Here is a 24,756-nt window from a genome sequence, read left to right on the forward strand (position 1 = left end):
AATATTTCTCTTAAAATGTAAAAATTTGTTTAATTTGATTATATGACTTTCCCACTTCAAATTTTTGTCTATTTGTTTGCGGTCATTAAGATATGATTCAAATAATTGTAACACATTGCCTCTAATTTCATAATTCTCTAACTCGTTAAGTATTTTTGTATGTGTCGAATGCCTTAGCTAAATCTAGGAAAATTGCAATGCTTTTCTTACAATTTTTAATCGGTCTCACCAAAAATCGAAAATTAAAAGGAGTAACTAGCACTAAATAATACCTGTTCAATTGTTTGAAGCAATGTAATGGTTTCATTAACTGCAGCTGCTCTAACATCATTTTCCTACATCTCTTTTAGTCGAGCTAAAGGTAAGTCATCCTCCTCCAAATTTTTTCCCAAAATATTATTTCAACATTTTGAAATTACTGAAGGCTCTATTTTTTGCCAGGCCATATGCAATTGCATAATAGCATCTCTTAAAGTTATAACTTTTAGGCCCTCAGGCCCTTCTAGGCTACTCCTTGACCCTTTGATACAATTGAACTTAATAGACCTTTTCTGTAAAATAGTTTGGTTATTCGCAAAACATTTTGGTCTAATGGTGTAACATTTGGGGGCATGTACACAACAAAAATGTGTCCATCAGAAGTTTTTAATTCTTCTGCCGGTGGATGCGAAGGGGCATTGTCTAACAGAAGAACGGCTTTTAAAGGAAGGTTTTTGCTTTGTAAAAATGATTTAACCTAAAAACCCAATTTAGTCTTATATAAATTAAAGAGCAAACAAAACTTTCACTTACTTCTGGAACAAAATGCTTAAAAAACCAATTTTTAAAAATTTCCTGCGTTATCCAGGCATTTTTAGTACTTTTATAGATGACTGGATTATCAAATCCTTTACAACATGTGGGTGATTTTGCTTTTCCTAGTACTAAAGGCGTTAGTTTGTGTGATCCTGTAGCATTTGTGTACCTCAAAAGAGTTATTCTTTGTATAGCTATTTTTAGACCACACGCCGTTTTTTCAAAAATTGCAACATAGGTTTTTCTGGCAATAACTTATTATTTTTTTATGCATTTTCCAATTCTACGCAAAATTTTCATGCAACTTCATGTTGAAAATTTTCTTTCTGAGAAAGAGAATCCCTTCCGATCTCAATTTTCAGAACTTTTCTGGTTTCAGAGATACGAGTGTTTTGTCTTCGGAGTTTTTTATTTTTAATTCTAGGGTTGATTGACATTTTTGATAAAATTCTGAAATATCTTCTTCTATTTTTATTAGAAGAATCTGTGACCTAATTTTAAATTCTCTAACTTTCTTAGTTTCAGAGATATGAGCATTTCGTCACATACAATTTTAATTTTATATTTAAAATGGAACTGTCCTCGTCTGGTGTAAAGTATTTGTGTTCTGTATTGTACCATGCTCCACAAAGACAGGATGCTGCCTTTATTGAGTTTTTTGAAAACTACCTAGATGAGGTAAGCGATTTTAATGGTGCTATTATTGTTTTGGGAGATTTTAATCTGGATTTACTTAAAAACTCATGAAAATCAGTGACCATTCCATTATCTCGATTAATGTTGATCATCAAAATATAGTGACCCCGAATATAACTACTTTGAAAAGATCTACTAAACATTATAACACAGATCATTTGCAACATGATATTATTAGTACACCTTGGAACACCAGCATTTCAGATGTTAATTTACAAGCAGAAGCCTTCATCTTCTCTATTACATCAAGCCTCAACGAAATGTGTCCCATGATCCCAGCTGTCAAAGAACAAAAATATCAAGATAAGAAGTGGATTTACTCGGAAATTAAAAATCTAATGCGTGAGAGGGATAGTCTGTATAAAAGAGCCATTTTACATAAAAATGACAATGGGCAGAGTATAAATCAAGACGAAATGCTATCGTGAGTAATATTCGGAATGAGAAAGGCAATTATTTTGCTGCAACCATAGATGAAAATCGAAAAAATCCAAGGGAGCTATGGAAAAATCTGAAGAAATTCTCTTTGGAACAAAGATTGAGACTGACGTGGCAGCAATAGCACATCAATTTAATCATTTTTTTATAGATAGTATCAGTGAGATTATTCAAAATATACCGCAATAAAATATAGTTAGCAATGCCCCAAGAAGTCCAACCTCAACTAATATTCTCCAGAATTTTGAACCAATATCACTGGCTAAATTGAGACAAGTCGTTAATAATCTAAAAAATGTAGGCGGGGGTGAAGATGGCATCTCCAAACAGATTCTTCGTGATGTCTTTCATGTTGCTGGAAATAGGCTGTTGGATGTCGTAAACACCTCACTTTCAAATGGCGTCTTCCCGGAGTCCTGGAAGATATCAACAGTTATTCCAGTCCCAAAGGTGCCAAATACCAAGTTGTCTAATGAGTTTCGTCCTATCAATACTGTTCCTATATATGAAAAGGTCTTAGAAGTATGTGTAAAAGAGCAATTACTGCAGTTCTGTGATAACAACCAAATTATAGTTCCTAACCAATCTGGCTTTCGTGAACGTCATTCATGTGAATCTGTACTTCTGAATATCCCTGATAATTTTTTGAAGGCAATTGACTCAGGTAATTATATGTTGGCTGTGTTTTTGGATTTTAAAAGGGCGTTTAAAACTGTTGATAGAGATATATTGTTTGGTAAGTTAGAGCACATAGGAATTAAGCTGTACGTTTTAAAGTGGTTTAAGGTTACAACGTGTGAAGTTTAATAATGCTATGTCTGAAACTGTAAATGTCGATGTCGGTGTGCCCCAAGGTACTGTTCTGGATCCATTATTGTTTTTATTTTTCATTAATGATATGGTTAGGGTGGCTCAAAAATCAAATATTATTTTATTTGCTGATGATACTATACCCTATATAGTTGGTCAAAATCTACAGCAAATGGTTTGCGACATGAACATAGAACTTGGCAATTTGTTTGACTGGCTTTGTAACAATAAGTTAAGCTTAAATACCACAAAATAAAAAATTTGTATATTTGGTAGACGGTCGAAGACATCTTCTATTGACATTGAAAGTGTAAGTGTTTGTGTGGATGGACAGAAATTAGTTTACGAGGATCAAATTAAATATCTCGGAGTAATTTTAGACTCGAACTTAACTTTTCAGGCTCATGCGGATTATATCATGAGAAAGTTTGCTAAAAAGGTAGGGTTCATTAATAGGGTGGGACAAAACTTATCAATGAATACAAAAATAACGTTATTTAATGCTATAGGTCTTCCGCATTTACAATTTTGTTCAACTCTTTTATATAATTTACCGCAATATAAAATCTCTCAATTCGAAAAAGTTCAAAATAGGGCAATGAAAACAATATTGAGATGTAACCGCTATACTCGTATTAAAATAATGTTAAATGTCTTAAATAATTATGTTGACCGTCCATCAACGAATTATGTTTAATGTTAATGTATTTATATTTAAGTTGAAGAAAGGCCTTTTACCTAATTATATATGTGATAAGTTAGTGCTATTTCGTGATGTCCATAATTATATTACTAGGAATTGTACTGATTTTATTTTGGCTCATAAGTGTAACACCGTTCAAATGCTTAATTCCGTGCTATATAAAGGTTTGCTCGAATTTAGTAAATTGCCTAATGACTTAAAAATCTGTAATAATATAAATAGTTTTAAACGATTATTAAGAGTACAAATTTTAAAATTGTATTATTAGGCCCATGTTTTGTTTTTTATATTTAATTTTTGTCGTTTTAACCACTTTGTATTTTTTATATGTAGCAATTTGCTAAATAAAGATTATTATTATTATGTTTCTAATTTTCAAGACACATTTTTTCCTGTCTAGAGAATTATTAAAAAAAAACCTAAAATAGGTGTCCAATAATTTTTTTAAAAGAATCCGTGATTTAATTTTTAAGTTTCTAACTTTCTTAACTTACTTATTTTTAGAGAGCATTTTGTTCTTAAAATTTAAATATTTTTTTTCTTCAATTTTTTTACATTTTCATTTTTCAAACTTTTTGTAATTAACGCTGAAATACGTATAGAATTATTTTGTTAGAAGAATCTGTATTTTAGATCGTTAATTTTCTTACTATCAGAGAAATGAGCACGCTCATGGTTTCAAAAATATGAGCAGTTTGCCCCTAATTTTTTTTCAACTCTCAAGGCCTATATCATCATTTTTAAAATATTTTGAGAAATATAAGGTATCCGATAATTTTTTGAGAAAAACTTCTGTTCTAATTTTTAAGCCTCTAACTTTAACGGTTTTCCGTTTAAGAGATATTAGCATTTTTGCACTTCACACAATTTCTGGAAAAAAACAAACTCATCCAAATTGAATCTAAACTAACAGTCTTTATTAAAATAAATAAAACTACAAAAAAAAAGTGATAAGCAGAAAATAAATATTAAACACTAAACAAATTATAAATTCTCCTCCTGGTCTTTTAATCAACTTTATAACAAGAAAGATAAAATTGAATAATTAAATTTCCTTAACATAAATCATTACAAATAAATTTTCATTTTCTTTGGGCAGTACTAGAATGAGTAATATGAGAATTCTGGTACTGTCCAGCCGGGGCAAACTGCCCCAAATTACTATAAGTAGTTTGCACAAATGCCCCATTATTTTTCCTTGCTGGCACGTCGTTTTTATTCTCATACGGATACTCCTGGGTGATCGGACATAAGCAAGGCACCAATTGGACATTTTGCACCGAAGCTGGAGACAATTGCGCCGGAAGAGGCACTGGAAACGGTACCGTATAAATCGGCGGGGCAGAAGGCATGTACTGCTTGTAGTTATTAAAAGAATCCGAATAAAGCAGTCTAGGGCTTCTGAAATAACATAAAAAATAAAATGTAAACATCATCGTCATTAAAAAAAAAAAAACCCAAGCCCATCATCGTAATAAAATTAGAAAGTAATTTTTTGTTTGTTCAATATTAAAACGACGACAATGACTTGTCGGCCCTTAAATAAACTCTGGGGCTCCACTTCGGAAGCGCACCACGATGATCCAGCGCTATTTGGAGCCACGAACGAATTAATTTTTTAAATTGCCGTTTTGTATCGGCCCACGAGATGGAAACAATAAATTAATAAATAAATCGGGTGGTCGGTCGAGTACTTACGGTTCGGATTTCGGTACTTCTGGGACCGACGAGGAGAACCAAAAGGCCGAGGAGTACGAGATGCTTCCCATAAGGCTGGTCAGGAACATCTAGAAATTAAGGGATTCGTTTAATTTATGTGTGTGTGTTTTTTGTACCGGAGTTTTTTTTGCATAATAAGTTTCTTTGTCAAAAAGAAAAGATGACATAGGAATTTTTTCTTATTTATCGTGCAGGATTTATGGCACTGAAATTGGTTTTTATGAAAAAAAGTAGGTAAAAAGTTCACTGTTTGGTTTTCAACCAGATTTTATGCGCTCATTGCACTTTGAAGCGTGATGAACTGTAATTTTTATTACGTACTTAAAAATTCTATCAATAATAGAAAATATTTTCTACCGACAATCTACAGACGCTAAAAAATATTTTATCACGATCTTCGAAGATTTTTGCTTTTCAGAAGGATTTTCATGTTGAAAAGGGGATCAACAGTGAATTTTTTGAGCTTCTTCCAGCATTTCACGCATTCATTATAATTTTCTCAATACTTATATTTATTTCCATAGACTTATACAAATAAGTATCGGATGATGTCAAAAAATAAAACTATAAGATCTAAACATACAACTTTTAAAAAGCCTTATGAAAAAACAATAAAGAATCTACAATTAGGTAAAAACTTAGAATATAAGAAAACTACAACTTTTAACAAAAAAAAACAAATACGAATTATAGAAGTAAAGACGAGACGCTGCAACTTAAATATTCTGTTACCGTATAAAAGGAATTTTTAATTAAAATTCTTTTGAATGAAGCTTTAAAACTATTAACCTTCTGAATTTCTTTAAATTTTATAAGGCAGATTATTGTATAATTTAATTGGTAAAACTACTTGGCTGTTTGCCACTTTGGTTAATTTATGTTTGGGTAAAAAGAAATTTAAGTTAACCCTGAGTCCATAGTGGGTACCTCTAGGCAAAGAATAGTTAGACAGGTTACGCTTTATATGCATGACCGAGTTGAAAATAAATAGGCAAGGAAATGGCATAATTTTCAAGTCTGGAAAGAGTGTTCTACAAGAAAATATATAAGGCTTAAATAAAATAATTCTAATTATTTTTTTCTGGGCTGTAAGAACTTCATCACCTCTAGAACAGTTATCCCATTACATTAGGCCATATGACAGACATAACTGGACATAGTAATAAAGAAGTATCAGACTAATATCGATCTTATTACGCAACTGACAGATTACATAGGCATAAATTGATAATTTCTTTAAATGCATATCTACATGAAAAGACCAACTAAGATGTTCATCGATTAATATTCCCAAGTACTTGACAACCTTATTTTGTTCTATGGTTTTGTTATGCATTTTAACAAGCAAGCTTTTATTCTAATCGGTAAGACTAAAAAATATAATTTCAGTTTTTTACTCATTAAGCACTAGGCTGTTCCTGCTACTGATACTTATCATTCGGTCAACTACGCCGGTTGAATTTCTAGATAGTTCTTCTAAGTGACCACTCGACGTTGATATAACAACATCATCTGCAAACGCCGCTATATGGTTGCCAGGAAATTTGTCCAAGATGCTATAAAAAAATATAACAAATAACAGTGGCCCCAAAATGCTACCCTGTGGGACAACAGTAACAACTGGTAGAGACTCAGACGCAACTGAAACAATTCCATTCTTTTATATCGTTTTTTGATGTCTACCGGTCAGGTACGATCTAATTCATTTATGGGCAAGACCACGCATACCACAGTCATTAAATCTATCCAACATTAGGTTAATATTTATTACATGAAGCGCCCTTTCTAAATCAAAAAATAGACTTACACATTTATTGTTTAATTCCAAATTAGACAAAACACATTTATCCAAACTGGTATTTACTAAAAAAAATTTCTTTGAGTAGAAAAGACTCCAAACGTTTACAGAAACACTTTTCAAAAATTTTCAAAAACACCGATAAGAGTGATATTCCTCGATAATTGGATATCAGATGCTATCCAAGCCTTATGGATAGGGACAACAAAAGAGTTCTTCAGTACAGATGGAAATGATCCCTTCTGAAATGACAGATTAACAAGGTATGTAATCGGTGTCACCAAAAATTCAAGGACGTGTTTGATAAGAGAGCAGGGAATTCCATCATCACCAGCCGAGTGTTTGTTAGTGACAAAATAATTTCACGTATTTCACTTTCATCATACGAACATAAAAATAATGAATTTTAAATTATTTTATTATTTAATGTTTTTGGCGATTTATTTGTTAAGGCTAAATTCCTATTATTTACAATTTTGTTTACAGACTCAATAAAAAAATGCTTAAAAAGTTCAGTGGCTTCCTGCATATCGCTAAAATTAGAACCGTTTTCGTTAATAAAATATTCCGGTTTTTTGGAATATTCCGAATTGTTGGTATTATTTTTAATCACCTGTCATGCCGTCTTCGAGATATTATGAGTTATTATTTGTTTTTTTAATATATTATATTTTTTTAGAATATTTTTATTATGTGTGTTATATTTATAGCTCTTAAACAAATCTCTTAAAAATTGACCTTTATTAATCAAATCTTCTGTCATCCAGGGCCTGAGGGTAGTTGGGCCTTTAGAATAGCATCTTTGTGAAAAGTGTTAAGAAAACTATCAAATTCAGAATCTAAGGAGGATCCATTATACTAAAACGCCTTAATATTATATTCCCGTGTAGAAAAAATTCTAAAGAACCTTTTTTTCATAATAAGATGATTTATTATTAGGTAGTAAGGGCACTGAAATAAGCTGCATGAAATAATCAAAAAGATCACAGTGTACAACGCGAGCGCAATGTCATCGTTATCATGTCAGTGTCATCGTTATTTATATAGGTAAATATCGACGCTGCCAAGCCAGAACGGCATAAACGACATTTACTTTGTTTTTCAGAAAACACAAAAAACTGATTAGTTTGGTTAATAGCAGTTCTTTTTAGATGTCGAGTAGCTCAAAATAATTAGTGATTTTTTTTATTAGTTTTAACAATATTATAATGTCAGCTTATCATATTATTATTTAAAATAGATAAAAAACTGAAAAAATGGCGCTTATGCCTAATCGACTTTAAACAATGGTGAATATGCCAAATTTACCTCTGGCGTTTATGACAATCAAATCTAATAATGTTAGTCAAACTGGCGCTTAAAATGGAGATATGCCATTAATGAAAAATATAATGATTTTAAATATAGTCGCTTATGCCAACATAAAGGAAAATTAGAACAGATTTTTTTACAGCCTTTATTCAAAAAATAATACAAAAAGGTCATAAAAGTACATTTAATTCCTTACAACTAAAGAAAAAAATAAATTCTTAAAAAAATCTTAAAAACAAAACACAAAAAAAATCACAGTTGTAGTTATACCTAAATTTTTAAAACAAAAAACAAATTCCTTTAACAAGAAATTCCTTAAACAAACAACAAAACTTATTTTCTACATACGCATTTACATTATGTCTTGAGCCTAGCGCTTTAACAAAAACAGCCAAAAAGTACACAAAAAATTTAGGAAACTACAAACTTAAAAAATGTTTCAAAAAAATGATAAAATTATAATTTTTTTAACCAAATCATTAATCTAGTTCATCCTTCACATCTGTTTGGTCCAACCTATCTGGAAGAGTATTATTTACTTTTATAGTTAAATACTCTGCGTGGTACTCTGGTTTAATAATAAACTTTGGGCATAGAGTTTTTAAATTTTCATATTTAGATTTAGTAATTGACTGTTCACCTGAATATGCTGGTCGCGGTGTAGAGTCATGTTTAAGTTTAAAATCTACAGTTTCTATTTTTGTATCCAAAAAAGATGTTTGAATTTTTATACTTGTATCATTTTTGAATATCGTAGCACGTTTTATAGAATTTATTTTAATTTTAATACCTTTTTCTGTGGTTAAAGTTCGAAAATCTAAAAAATCTGAAAAATGTAACTGCTTGACAATATACGGCTCAGGGTTTATCCTAGCATTTCTTAATATAGTTGGCCATTCCGAGGGAGATTGAACTATTTTATTTTTTATGCTTTTTTCAATAATACCATGCATAGAGTCAACCGGCATGTACGTATGCCCAACAACAAGGTAAGTAATATTAATCTCATTTATGCAAGTTGCGCTGTCTAAAAAGTACCGAAGCATGGTAAATAAATATTAATTTTTATTTTGTCCCGCGCAATTATCACAAAATAAAGAAATTTTATTGTACTTTTTGGTTTGATCAACGTCTTTTAAATATTGTAATAAATTGGAGCAAATTTCATTACTGCCGCGCTTACCGTCTTTTTCGCCCAATAAATAACAATAACCTTTTTTTGAACCCGTTTCATAGACGGTAAAGTTGTATACAGCGTACTTTCTGGAAAAGCCAATTGCCATGCTGTCTCCATGGGGGCGTCGACAAGACTTTTTGAAGGTCAAAACTAGCCACCAGAGTATTGTTCGCTTTACCTTCATTAGCGTGCATTTGTTCCTGCAAAAATATTTTTTGAACTGCTTCTTTTTCCGCCAAATGCTGGTCATAATTTTCTTGTTCTTCATTAGTTTTCAAATTGTCAGGTAAATTCTTGTATCTTTCACATTTTGAGCATTTGTCTTTTTTGGGTACATGTATGCCGATATTAAAATGTTTTTCCAAAAGTTGCATAAATTTGGTTTTTTTTAATATATGTGAATTATTATTTTGATGTTTAACAGTATTTTGATACATTCTGTAGACATTGTTAAAACTTTTAACATCGGCCGGTAAATATTTTCTTGAAGTTGAACTTCTACAGTAATGTGATGGAACAAGTGGTAAGGAGTTTATAAATTCCTTAAATTTTTCTATTTGTTCATCAGAAACTTTATTATATGATCTATGATGACCTCTGTTATCTGAAACCGGAAATTTAGTTTCCTCTTTATTTGCCAGAACAGTCCTTAATAGCCTAACAGTTATCGCCATTGTATTCATTAAAAATTGCTTGCAAACTTTCTTCCTGATCCCATTTTTTTTCAAAAAATATTCATTTGTAAATTTACGATGCTTCAGATTTTCTGATTCACTTCATTGCACACACATTCATTTAAATACAACTTTTGCTTATTGCTGTCTTTTAAGCCCCAAAATCAAAATCAAATATTCCCTGACGTTCCTCATCTAAGAATAATTTGCAGTTATTTCCACATTGCTTGTTTAGACATGGATTGGGCTTAATTTTTTTTGCAGCAATTATTTCTCCGCTTAAATTAATATATTACTTTCCAAAGTCTTTCATCAGTTTCCGTTTTTTCTTTTTACCGATTTTAGCATCATTACCCATGGCACCTTTTTTTTCTGTACTTCCACCATCTTCGTTATCATTACCACCTTCAGATTCATCCCTCTTTGAATCGGCTGATTCTAATTCATAGTCACTATCGGTATTCGATTCATCTTCACTCATATCGGCAGATTGAGTTTTAGGTTGATCTGCCCATTAAATATTCGGATTTGTATTCTCATCGGGCTCCTCGGTCATATTTTTCATATCGTGATAAATGGGACTTGTCGACAAAACATTAGCGGATGTAAAGTTTAAAAACGGATCGTTACAAAAGGGTACTTCTTCCACTATAACGTTTGCCTGTTCCTCAAAAATAACATCATTGCTAAAAGCTTCTGTAATATTGGCATCATAAATACTATGAGCTTCCAAGAGGATCACAGGAGTATAGTCAAAACCAGTCTCAGCCTCGACCACTTTATTATAATCAGTCTCTATTATACTATTTATATCACTGGCATCTGGATTTTTATCACAAATATTACCATCAGTCTTATTATTTTCTGTAATACTCTTAATATTACTTTTATTATTCTGTAGTAGCAGCATTATTTTTTTACTTCTGGTACTCATCTGTAACAAAAACAATGGCATAAACGCCAACTAAAAATACTAAAAATATAATTTAAAACGTTCATTAATATAAAAAGAATTGTTAAGAGCACAAGTACTAAGCTACCATAAAAAAAATTAAAAAATGCTGTTAATAAATGTAATTTTTAAAAAAGAAATCTGCATAAGAATTACATAGAGCGATGGCGTTTGTGCCAAACAGATTTCAAATAGTTGATTTTGGCACAAACACCTCATTAGTTTTTTAAGAAATTCTCTGTTTTTACGCTGTAAAAGTCTATACAGATTTAAAATATCGCATTGGTAAGTGATATCACGTTACATATAAAAAGAAATATTAAAAAATACATACCTTTCTATCAATACCGGACCGAACTTCACACGATGTTATTCTTACGGGCGCTTGGCGGTTATGACCTATGACGATCGGTTGCTAAGGGACGTGATCAAATGGCGGTTGTGAAAATTTTTAACCGGATTTGTGGCAACTGAGGTTTATTTGCGGTTATGCCGACTGAACTGTTCGATGCGGAATTAAAAATCCTATTCAATTGTGTATCTAACTCAAAAGTGAACATTTTGGCGTTTATGCCGTTCTGGCTTGGCAGCGTCGATATATCGTCAATAGTAGATTTAAATTGATTCTCTATAATTCTTGTATGCTCAATAATAGTTTTATGCAACCCAAAACTCGAGAAAACATTTAAAATTTTCAAGGAATTTTTACATGACGAATCTTCAAAATGTACATTAAAGTCGCCACATATAATAGCCAAAGTGGCGGGCTTAATAACTTCATTTAATAATCCCTCCAAAATATTTACATAATTATCAATACTCTCAGGGTGATCGATATATACAAACAGTAAGATATTCCTGGTTATTAATTTTTAAATTACAAAACGTAAATTCAATAGTCTTTCCTACATAATCTAGGAAAACAATGCTTCAATACAAAATAAATTTATATCTACATAAAGAGCTTGAGAATTATTTGAATTACACCAGGTTTCTAAAATACAAACTGCATGAGGAAGAAATTAATTAATTTTTGGAAGAGATTAAAACGTAACGCCTAAAATCATAATGAAATGTTATCTTTATGACGTAATTGGTCTGTCTACCTACGTTAAAATATATTACAAGATGGATTTTTGTGTTAAAAGTACTATCCAAAGTGATCTTTGTCTACCATATTTCACGTCTTCATTACGGTTTAAATCGCAATGAAATGTTTTTTTATTACGTAATTTTACTGTCTCAGATGATAAGAAAAAACATTTTATTGTGATCGTCGAAGGTTCTGGTGTCTGAGATAGTGAGTCATAACTTCAATTCTTGGGTATGTTACCGGATTTTACGCATTCATCACGCTTTGAATCGTAATGAATTGTTAAGTTTATTACGTAATTTGACTGTTTACAGACGTAAAAATAAATTTCATTATGATCGTTAAAAATTTGTGTACATGAGATGGCTTTCCATGTATCAAAAGTGCAATTCGTGGGCTTCTGCTGCATTTGACGCATTCATTGCGCTTTGATTCGAAATGAAATGTTATTTTAATTACGTAATTGGGCTGTCTACCAATGTAAAAATGTCAATTTCGTACAAATGTCATTTGGCACGTGCTATAATTTATGTCACCGTTCACTAGATAAAAATACCGTGTCTAGTAAATTCAATAGTATTAACACCGTATTTCTTTAATAATTAATAATGTCAATATTACTAGAATTAAAGACCGTATCCATAAAAGATACTGTGTTTATATCATGCGATGCTCGCACTTGTATGCTTCCGCCAAAAGTGAAAATAATCGACTATTAGTACGAAAACTAGAATTAGTTTAAATGGCTCGTATAGCGTAAATATATTTAATGCCAAATAGAAATTATTTTCAATTATCGTAAGCAACTTTATATTTTCTTTTTACTATTTCAGTTGACAATCAAGGTAACTACTATAATCTTAAAGAACGAGAAGAGTCAAAAAAATCATGAATTTTTCATAGCAAAGATAATGAAAACCACCAAACAGGTAAAAAACATAAATATATAATAAATAACCCTAAATATAGTTATTTTTTCATGTTTAGATATATTACTTGATAATACAGAATAACATATGGAATTAGCTACTACCAAAACGAAAAAAAGAGAATCAACAAAAAGAAAAAATAAATTGTTGAAGTAAGATTGCGAATCACTTCGTGTAAAAATTAATAAAAGTTACTGCGCTAACAATTTTACATGGGCAAAAAACTTTTTTATATCACTACGTTGAAATAACTAAGACGAAAAGTATTAGAAACGTCGAAAACACTCTTAAAAAAACAGAACAAAGTCTTTTTTAAATCCGAAAATGGTAAACGCGTAGACCGTTTTGACTTTTCAATTTTGGACGTTAGGATATGCTGACAATAACACAATTTTGTGAATTGTGAGACCGTGAATTTATTTAAAGCCATATTAAAAAAATATTTACCATGTACATCTCACAACATAAGAAAACATGCACCAAATAAATTATATCTGCCCAGTGAGATAAAATTACCAGTATGCTTTCTGATTTTAAAACATTGATCCTAATATGAAAGTATCATATTAACTTTATAGAACGGTATTTATAAATATAAACAATACACATGGAAAAGGACTTAACAAAACCCTAACGTCTACAAAGGATTTTTTTAATGTAGTTCAGAATTGCACAAAACACAATTCTATAAATGTCAAAGAACTAAATTTTGCAGATTTTAAACACTGGCCAAATTTTATTACTATCAGCTCAAGAAACCTAGTAAAGATCGTTTAATTTTAAGACATTGTTTTAATAGATGCAAGAAGAGGATCCACTCATTAAATTTACAAAAAATGCTTTAAGGAAATGGATTTCAAAGAACTTCACGTTTTTTTACTTAAGATCCCAAAAATGACATTACAAACCGAGACAATTCTTGTAAGCGAAAAAAGACGATTCTGACCAACTTGTCCATCATTCCTAGACAAAAAAATACTTTTATGGAAGGATTTGTTTGAAAACAATGCATAGGACCTAATTGATGATGACCTAAATTCTTTATTTGAGATTTTGCATTAAATATTAATTATGTTTTAACAAAGCTACATAATTTTTTTTTGTTTTTATTGTGTAATTTTTTTAAAATTAAAATCTTCAAAATGATTGTGTGTCTTTTTATTTTATCGTAACACGTCCTAGTTCTTAGACATTTCGTATCTTTATACCATTTAAATTAAGTCCTGTCAAGTTTTTTAGAATAACTTGAGAAAACTACTTAAGTTTTACAGGTAATTTTTGATTAAGAACGAAGATTATTTAAAAATATTTATTTATACATACAAACTACCGTAAAGCTTTCAAAAATACACAGAAACTCTATTTTCTTCAAATCAAAATTTAAATGGTCATTTTCTCGAAATCTACATTTTGAAAGATACTTGTTAGTGTTAGATGGATTTCTTGTATTGATAAAATGCTTTAGAGGTGCGATATTTGGGGTTCTACTGCATTTCACGCTTTCATTCCACTTTGCATCGTAACAATATGTTATTTTTATTACATAATTGGGCTGTTTACAGAGGTAAACATATATTTCATTACGAATATTAAAGATTTGTAAATCTGAGATGACTTTCCATGTTAAAATGCGAATCAAAAGTAAAATTCCTGGGCTTCTGCCCCATTTCATGCAATATTGAATCGTAATGAAATTTTATTTTTATTACGTAATTGGGCTGTTTATAGATGTATATAAAAATATATTTCATTATGATAGTCGATGATTTTTTTGAGATGGATTTTGACATGTTGAAAAGTGGGTCAAAAGTGAATTTTTTGAGCTTCTACCACATTTCACGCTTTTATACTCAGACTGGACTGGAGTTTTGTAAACGAGGGACTTCCCCTAAATGCCCCTAAAGAAAAAAAATCTAAGGGATTTAAATCCGGTGACCTGGGTCGCCATGACTGTGGACCTGTGCGCCCGATCCAGTTTTCTCCAAAAATTGGCGAGATACTATGCTGAAGTGAGGTGGAGCCTTATCATGCATGAGCCACATTGCTCCTCTTACTTCCAGCGGAACATTTTCTAATAGTCCAGGTAAAATAAACTCCAAAAAATTACGACCATTTAATCTCGGGGAAAAAAGATGGGCTCCAATGAGATAATCATCTACAATACCAACCCAAATATTTACGAAAAACTGTTGCTGAAAATTAACTTCTGTAACATGTGCATGGAGATTTTCTTTAGCCCAGATATGATTATTATGAAAGTTCATAATTAAATTTCGGGAAAAACGCGCTTCATCGGTAAATGAAGTACGGGATAGAAATCTTGAAAATGCTACCTGTTGTTGCAGAAGCCAAGTACAATAAACAACTCGTTTTGGAAAAACGGCAGGTAATAACGCTTGAACACGCTGTATATGGTAAGGATACAGTTGATATTCTCTTAAAATCTACCATATAGTAAAGTGAGAAATATTTAATTGTTCTGCAATTTTGCAATCCATTAGATTTTTTTCATTAGGGGCGTTGTGAGAGACGAGCTAATGTTTGCATTGAGGTTAAAGAAAGGCATTTTCAGCAACTATTATAAGTCTGGTGTTATTTATTGTTACATTTTTTTTAATTAAAATAAAAGCTTAAGGGTTGATTTAAAAATAGATTTTTTAAATTTGAACAAAATCGACTGAAAGCTTATTAAGATATTAAGGAAAAACCAGGATTGACACTCTGTATCTTGAAAATAAAGCATTTCTGGATCTATGTTTATGTGAACTTTTCATCTTGAAATTACTCAGAGTTTGGCTACGTATTTAAATAACACCCTGTATAAATACCCTGTAAATTAGAGGAGAAAATATTTCTCACATTTATTTTTTTTTAATTTTATTTTTATTACGTATCACAAATGGTTTTTGGGACTCAGATGGGTTTTCATGCCCAACTATAGGTTAAAATTCCACTTCTTTGGTTCTCACCGCATTTCAGCTCTCCATTACAATTTCTCATATAATTAAATCCCTTACAGACAAAAAAAACAATACATTAAAGCCGTCAATAACTTTAGGCTCTCAGATGCTCTCAGATATTTATTGAGTTCCTTTGCGAGGATCCCCTAGTTATTTCAATAAGAACCCCTATTAATTTTTTATTCTCCATTATAATTGAGGAGTGATCAAGCAAAACGATATAACTGTAGTTTTTAACAGAAATGAGTTTATCATGGATTCATATTTCATTTCATCAGATAAATCCAATGGTGGACCCAGTTTTAAGCAAAACCCACTCAATCCCTTTTAAAATCGACCTTAAAGTCAAGTAAATCAAGCAAAATCAGGTAAATCTACAAAACAAAATTGCGATTCATGCTTTTCTTTTTTAGTGTTCAGAAAATAAAGAATAATCGTGTAACCATAATAATAATTAGATTTTTTATTTACTTCTCTACGAGCAAATATAATTTAAAAAATCAATTTTCTTATGCCCTAATGGCACGTTTTTTTGTAAATATCTTGAAATTTTTCTGGTTTTGCTTGATCGCTCCTCAATTAATCAAAAATCTTTTAAAACCGAACCAAAGCTCTTTAATAAACCTTTTGTAACTGACCCATCATCCATTTAGGCTAATGGTAGTAGCGATGGTAAAACGTTTATCTTCGATCTGACAGACACAATGATCGCTCGAAATTCTCTAATATGGGCCAGAGTCATTACCCGTGGACTTTTAACGGAAAAAAAGGGCTTAATCATCTTGTCAGGCGCGACTGATTTTGATCCATTTAAGCCTCGCGTCGGAACAAATTGCTTAGTAGAAAAATTGATGATTTTTTACTTGGTTTCATTAAAAAGTTTTTTCCAATTGATTGATAAAAATTGTAAAGTTGCGTATTTGATAAAGCCTTCTTAACTGATATGTCTTAGCGATGGAGAGAAAAAAATAAATTACTAATAAAATATATAAGAGCAAAGTCGAAAAAACTTACCATAATTCGGCTCGCGTTACCCTTCATACTGCCGCACCACGAAAAATCTAAACTAATTAGAAAAAATTTAATCGAAAAGTCGAATTGTAAACTGACACCTGTAGCACTCTTTTTGAAGATAACCAGAAGAATGTGGGGTCAGATGGCGCCGTCACGATTATATAAGCGGCTCAGATGGGCCCGGGCTAAGCCCTACCATTTACATGGGACCACGTTAGAGCCTCACCATTAGAATTTCCTTATGCTGAATCAAAATTGTGTGGCTTATCATTGATCTTCATTAAGTAGTTTTTCAGGTGGGGGGAGGGAAGTTAGTGTTCCAATAGTCATAGTATAGACGCTTATGAGTTTAATTTAAGCAAAAAACTAACCTAATTACTAAGCTTTATTAAGATTACATAAGGTACGTATCTACTAACAGCTGTGAGTCTGATTAATGGAATTTGAAACAAAATGTAATACTTTTGTTATATAATATATAGGTATTTGGTGCGCATATTAGCTAAAAGCAAATGAATATGTGTTTAGGAAGAAATCATATATCGCCGAATAATAGCCGCAGGCTAATAACGTAATTACATTTTATTTAAAAGCTGCTAAAGTGGCAGAGAATAAGAGACTATTATACATAGTTTTTATTTTAATTTCCGGTAATTTGCCATCATTAATTTTATTGAACACATTTGCCATGAATGTCATAAGGAGTTTGCATTTGTAGTCGTAGGAGGTGACATAATTGATCATTTTTTTTTTAAAAATTGAATTTTCCAAAAAAAAAATTGTTTTAAATTTTTTCGTTGTTTTTAAAAAAAAAAACGCTGAAATAGGTGTCCAACAAATGTAACTGGAGAATCTGTGTACCAATTTTCAAATGTCTGTCTAGCTTGTTTTTGGTCTATGAGCTTTTCAGATTTTTTTAGGAAAAACATGTATTAAAAAAAAAATCATAATTTCTTGCTTTTTTTTGTGAAAAACGCTGGAATGACACCTATTCACTATCAAATTAATTGCAAAATCAGTGCACCAATTTTTAAATGTCTGGCTAGACTAATATTTGGTTTATGAGCTTTTTGAAATTTTTTAGAAAAGAAAAGTAATTTTGATAAAACATTTTTTTTATCTTTTTTGGTTGTTTTTTTTTGAAAAATACTGACATAGGTTTAAGACCAAACAATTTTTTTTCTACTACCGTGCGTAGACTACTCACTTTACACACAAGTGCGTAAAGTAATTTGGTATTTTTGATTTTTTTTTATGTTTTCTTTGATAGTAGAAAACATTTTGTATGCTACACGTGTATAAAATCCCCTTTTTTCATTCATGGAAATTTACCATTCATAAAAAAACATCATTATACACACATTTTTTTTTAATTCAAATTCAAATATATTACAAATATTACAGAGATATTACATATAATAAAATTCTTATTGAGTGCACAATGGATTCAATCTGTGTGTGGTGTGCACATGGTTTAATGAAATAGAGAAAAAGAACTAATTATAAGTAACGGTAAATATAATATTATACTAAGTACTTAAATATGTAAATGATGAAAGGAATATGTTATACCAGAAAAAAGAGTAGCAAGTAAGCACGAACAAAGTCATTTAGTAAACCATTCTATATAATTTACATGTCAATACAAATCATATATTAATTTTGCGTTTTATTTAAATAATGTTTTTTATTTTTTATATCAAATGGAAGCATGTTGTATATTTTTGGTCATATATAAAAAAGACTTTTTTGGCATTTTCCAAGTTTTACATTTGATGTTACTGCTTCTTTTTTACAGTTTGGCCTAGTGTTAAATGTATGAGTTCGAAAACTTATAAATGAATTATCTTTTGATATGTATCTATACATATAATTGATTTAATTTTAATACATTAGCTTCACAGAAAAGAGTAGTAGATGAGTACAGTATAGGTTTTTTAAAAATAATTTTTAATATATATTTCTGAGTAATTTCTAAAGGTTCTATAATTGTTGTATTCGTTGGTCCCCATACAGTAATATAATAATTTAACATAGTTTCTACGAGAGATGAATAAACTAATCTTAGTAAATGATAGTCCATAAGTTATGTTTTTTATTTTTAAGTGACATACACACTGAAAATAATCTGAACAGTTATGATCGTAAATAATAAGGCTATCTAGAAATGCAGATTTATACTTAGTTACTGAGAAACAAATAAAGTTAGATTTGTTTGCATTTATCATTAAATAATTCAGATCAAACCAGGTTTTTAATTTTTTTTAAGTCATTTTCTGCTTTGTTCGTAATCTCCTCCCAGTTGCTCCCTTTCACTAGAGCGGCTATATCGTCAGCAAAGCAAATCACCTCTCCCTCTTCATCCGTCAATACATATACAAGAAACAAAATTGGTCCCAAGATTGTACCCTGTGTCATACCGAACTCAACCGGTGAAGGTTAACTTATACTGTTATTAACTTTTACATTTTGGAATCTATTTCTCAAATAAGACTCGAAGAGCCTAAGCGCAACGCCTCTTATGCCAATTTTATCTAGTTTATTGAGCAGAATTCGATGTGTTACAGTGTCGAAAACTTTACTTAAATCAAGGAATATGCCCATGCAGAACTTCCTCCGAAAAATTTTATTGACAGATTGCGTAAGGGATTCCAGTGCTAAAGTTTCCTTTAAACCCATATTGATGCTCAGAAATTACCTTGTTTTGCTGGAGAAACTCGTTAAGTCTTAGCTTGATGCACTTTTCAATTAATTTTGAGAGGCTACTAGTCGTTGTTAACGCCAATTGGCCAATAATTATTAGGTTGTTTCCTGTACCCAGATTTAAAAATCGGCGCTTTTATAGCGTGTTTGATGCAGCATAGAAATTCACTCGATTCAAAGATAAGATTTAATCGTTTTTTAAAAAACGAGCAAAATGTTTGTATCTCGAAAATAAGGAAATTAGGGATCTAAAAACTGGAACACAGATTATTCTCATCAATTCATTAGACGTGGTTCATTCCAGGTGCAGCACCTCAAAACCCAAATTTTTCCAAGTATAAATACCATTATCAGTATAAACAAACTTTATTATTATAATAAACGTAACAACAAACAATTTCCCTAATATAAAAGTTTAATATAAACAATTTCATAAAAAAATTCGTTAGATCACCATCCTCCATGTTCTCCAAAACTAAACGGTTTCCCTCCATGACTGTGTCCTCCACCTCCACCACCTCCATGATGGATCGTCTTATAAACAGTCTCATGATGGTGATGGGTGTGATGGTATTCCGGTACGATGATTTTTACATGTTCATGGTCCCTTAAATGAATCGAAAATTATATAATTATTGTGAGGTAATGAAAGTGTTATGGTGACTTGGTTATGGTAGCAATTCGTATGATGAAAAACCTGAAGCTTTTAGGGCTAAACATGAAGCAAATTCTGGTGCAATTTCAAAAAAAAAACTAAAAAGAATGAGTTTTTATGTTGGTACTTACCCACCTCCGCCGCCAGCTTTAACAAACACGAAACTAACCAGCGAGACCACTGAAAATAAAAACTACCAAAAAACTTCCATTAACCTTAAAAACCTTCTGCTTTACCAACCCTTACCCATTCGAAAATATTCATTTTTACTCCAAATAAAATCAGTAAATGTTCTCAGGACCATCACACCCACCCGTCTTTTATATACCCAGCGATTTTTCCCATTTAAAAAATACGGTGGTGTGGTGGTATTGGGCGTATTAAGGCAGGTATACCACGGTGTGTGCTCATTTAACGCGAAAAGTAGATTAAAAGATTTACTTAATGGGTTGGAGAAGGAAAGAAACTAATCTGTATTAAATGATGTAAGTTCTACTTTCGATTGATTTGGCTCTTATGGTGGGTTATGTAAAGTGCACTTGTCATGAGTAATAATAGCACATGAGCGTTCACCAAAAATTTTTCGGTGAAATATTTAAAGTTGATTGCTGGATTTGTAATCGTTTTTGGGTCAAATGGACTTTTATTAATTTTTTTGTGTTCCGTTTTTTCAACTTCTTTCTTATTTTCAGAGATATGAGCCTTTTGTCTCTGAAATTTTTAATTCTTTTTTAAACTCTTAAGGCTGATATTTCTCTTTTCAAAATGTTTGGAAAAAGCTCTGAAATAGGTGTTCAATAATTTTTTTTAAAAGAATCTATGTTCCAATTTTCAGATCTCTAATTACTTTTAAAGATTTTTTTGGACCTAAAACTTGCCTTATATTCTTTAATACCTAGGAACCAGGAATACCAGGAACTATACGTAGTACAACCTTTTGGATAGTACCATCGGATTTAGAATTTTATATATATAACATAATCATTGGAATTATGAGAATTGAGGACGTAGTTCTTCCTCAATCGTCTCGGTAAGTTATTTCTCAAGTACAAATGATTTTTTCAGGATTTTTTTTAAATTTCTTTCTAACCACACCAGTAGCTTCTTCTCACACCACTGATCACAAAAATTCCGGGTTTTAATAAAATCTATATAGAACGTAAGGAGTTAGAGCAGATTAATATTTCAAATTACTCACTTTTAACGATTATTTTTTAGACCTAAAACTTGCCTTACACTTTTTAATATCTCAGGAACTATAAGTGTTACGACCTTCTGGATAGTACCATTGGATTCAGAATATTACGAGTATAAATCAACAACTGGAATTATGAAGATTGAGGACATAGTTCGTCCACGATCATCTTTCAAAGTTGAGGACTTTTTATTTTTCAAGTACCATGGATTTTTTTCAGAAAAAAAAATTTTAATTTTCAATTTTTTTGTAATTACACCAGTGGCTTCCTCTCATGCCATGGATCATAAAAATACTAGGTTTTAATGAAATCTGTATAGAACTTAAGGAGTTAGAGCACTTTGAATATTTCAAACTACTAACATTTAACGATTTTTTTTGGACCTAAAACTTGCCTTATATTTTTTAATATCTCAGGAACCGTATGTGGTACGACCTTTTAGATGGCACCATTGGATTTAGAATGTTGTGGGTATGAAATAACCATTGAAATTACAAGGATTGATGATATAGTTCTTCCACAATGATCTCTTAAAGTTAAGGACTTTTTGTTTTTTAAGTACCATGGATTTGTTCAGAAAAAAAATGTTTTTTCTTTTTTTTTTAAATTACAGCAGTGGCTTCCTCTAACGCCATTGATCATAAAAATACTAGGTTTTAATAAAGTCTGTATAGAACTTAAAGAGTTAGAGCACTTTGAATATTCCAAATTATTTATTTTTAACGACTTTTTTTGGACCTAAAACTTGCCTTACATTTTTTAATATCTCAGGAACTATAAGTGGTACGACCTTCTTCTGGATGGCAACATTGGATTTAGAATATTGTGAATATGAAATACCCATTGAAATTACAAGGATTGAGGACATAGTTCTTCCACAATGATCTCTCAAAGTTAAGGATTTTTTATTTCCCAAGTACCCTGGATTTTTTCAGAAAAAAAAATTTTGTTTTTCAATTTTTTTATAATTACACCAGTGGCTTTCTCTCGTGCCATTGATCATAAAAATACTAGGTTTTAATGAAATCTGTATAGAACTTAAGGAGTTACAGCACTTTGAATATTTCAAACTACTTACTTTTAACGATTTTTTTTGGACCTAGAATTTGCCTTATATTTTTTAATATCTCAGGAACTATAAGTGTTACGACCCTCTGGATGCTACCATTGGATTAAGAAGATTACGAGTATAAAATAACAATTGGAATTATGAAGATTAAGGACATAGTTCTTCCACGATCGTCGTGTAAAGTTGAGGACTTTTTATTTTTAAAGTACCATGGATTTTTTCAGGAAAAAAATTTTGTCTTTTCATTTTTTCCAACTACACCAATGGCTTCCTCTCACGTCATTTATCATAAAAATACTAGGTTTTAATGAAATCTGTATAGAACTTAGGAAGTTACAACACTTTAAATATTTCAAATTACTCACTTTTAACGATTTTTTTGGACCTAAAACTTGCCTTATGTTTTTTAATATCTCATGAACTACAAGTGGTACGACCTTCTGGATAGCACCATTGGATTTAGACTATTGTGAATATAAAATATCCATTGGAATTACGAGGATTGAGGACATATTTCCTCCACAATCATCTCTCAAAGTTGAGGACTTTTTATTTTTCAAGTACCATGGATTTTTTTCAGAAAAAAAAATTTGTTTTTCCATTTTTTTCTAACTACACCAATGGCTTTCTCTCACGCCATTGATCATAAAAATACTAGGTTTTAATGAAATCTGTAGAGAACTTAAGGAGTTACAGCACTTTGAATATTTCAAACTACTAACGTTGAACAATTTTTTTTTGGACCTAAAACTTGCCTTACATTTTTTAATATCTCAGGAACTATAAGTGTTAGGATCTTCTGAATAGTACCATTATATTTAAAATATTACGAGTATAAGACAGCAATTGGAATTATGAAGATTGAGGACATAGTTTTTCCACGATCGTCTTTCGAAGACTTCTTATTTTTCAAGTACCATAAATTTTTTCAGAAAAAAAAATATTTTCCTTTTTTTTTCTAACTATACGAGTGGATTCCTCTTAAACCATTGAACACATAAAATCTGTATAGAATTTATTATATAGAGTTTTTGAATTTTTCAAATTACTCGCTTTTAACAATTAGCACGTTGTCAGAATGACTAGAAGTACTTATTAAAAAAAAATTATGTCCAATGATTTTGTTAGAAGATGCTATATTCTAATTGCACTTGAAATAATTAGTCATTATTTATGCTTTTCAGAAACTTATTTCAAGGTTTTAGTTGCCTAAAAATATTAAAAGAATTTACTGGTTAAATTAAGTGCATGTTAAATTAACCAGGCATGTGCGTTAACTGATGAAAACTTAATTAATTAATTAAGTGCTTATTCTAGGCTCAAAAGATTTCTTCCACGCTTTCGCATTAACTAGCCACTTATTCCAGATACTTAAGTGCCTAAAGTAAATTAATATCCCGGAATAAGTGTCTCGCTAGCCTAAATACCTAAAAGCAGCATTTAATTTACCTAAAACAAGGTTTAAGCGCCTGGTAGGAGTATTAATAGGCCTAGACTTCCTGGACTGGAAGTCTCTTCTTATCAATAATACATGGAATATGAATTTAATTGACTTCATGTGAAATATCTGGATTATTCCAAAAAAATTGAATAAAATTGAGAACAAACTTTTGAGGCAATTTTTTGAATCGACTGATATTATTAGGAAAGAGATGCGTACGCCTGGACTAAATTCATTCTTACCTAAAATGCTTTAGTAATTAAATTAATCAGGCACTTATTCCTGAAATGAAATTTGTTTAGAAGTTTCTTCCAAGCACTTAAGTTACCTTAACACTTTGAATAAGTTAAGTACATATGAATATTTCAACGCGAAAGTACTTTTTTAATATTTAAAGAAATACGTGAAAGAGATACGATTTCCAAAACTTGAATTATGAAATTAAGACCCTGGACTGAATTTATTTTTACCTTAAATGCTTTAGTACTTAAATTTATCAGGCACTTTTTCCTGGAATTAAATTTGCTTAGAAGATTCTTCCAGGCACTTAAGTTAATTTATGATCACATTTAATTAGTTAAGACATATGAACATTTCAACTCAAAAATGCATTTTTTATATTT

General features: G+C 30.8%; 2 protein-coding genes across 2 annotated transcripts; both read right to left on the reverse strand.

Moving 5' to 3' along the window:
• Window positions 1-4,337: 4,337 nt before the first annotated feature.
• Window positions 4,338-17,204, reverse strand: LOC126737470 (uncharacterized). The gene is made up of 3 exons (XM_050442385.1): window positions 17,070-17,204; window positions 5,141-5,229; window positions 4,338-4,843 (listed from the first exon to the last, which is right to left on the reverse strand). Exons 1-3 carry the CDS (start codon window positions 17,094-17,096, stop codon window positions 4,525-4,527), a joined length of 435 nt encoding a protein of 144 aa, XP_050298342.1. The 5' UTR covers window positions 17,097-17,204; the 3' UTR covers window positions 4,338-4,524.
• A 2,915-nt stretch (window positions 17,205-20,119) lies between these two features.
• On the reverse strand, window positions 20,120-20,812 carry LOC126737502 (transcription factor Maf-like). Its single transcript, XM_050442428.1, has 3 exons — window positions 20,674-20,812; window positions 20,559-20,620; window positions 20,120-20,379 (listed from the first exon to the last, which is right to left on the reverse strand). The coding sequence occupies exons 1-3, from the start codon at window positions 20,689-20,691 to the stop codon at window positions 20,223-20,225; spliced, it is 237 nt and encodes a 78-aa protein (XP_050298385.1). The 5' UTR covers window positions 20,692-20,812; the 3' UTR covers window positions 20,120-20,222.
• Window positions 20,813-24,756: the final 3,944 nt, after the last annotated feature.

Source organism: Anthonomus grandis, chromosome 1, assembly GCF_022605725.1.
Source record: "Anthonomus grandis grandis chromosome 1, icAntGran1.3, whole genome shotgun sequence".
In the NCBI taxonomy this organism is placed as follows: Eukaryota; Metazoa; Arthropoda; class Insecta; order Coleoptera; family Curculionidae; genus Anthonomus; species Anthonomus grandis.

Excerpts from the sequence above, each read along its gene's own strand:
- LOC126737470 (XM_050442385.1), bottom strand. The coding sequence starts at position 17,096 with ATGAAGGGTAACGCGAGCCGAATTATG. Across the intron at positions 5,230-17,069 it reads GTAACGCGAGCCGAATTATG|ATGTTCCTGACCAGCCTTAT; the intron begins GTAAGTTTTTTC and ends CTTAATTTCTAG. Across the intron at positions 4,844-5,140 it reads GAAGTACCGAAATCCGAACC|AAGCCCTAGACTGCTTTATT; the intron begins GTAAGTACTCGA and ends ATGTTATTTCAG.
- LOC126737502 (XM_050442428.1), bottom strand. Across the intron at positions 20,380-20,558 it reads AAAGCTGGCGGCGGAGGTGG|GGACCATGAACATGTAAAAA; the intron begins GTAAGTACCAAC and ends GATTCATTTAAG.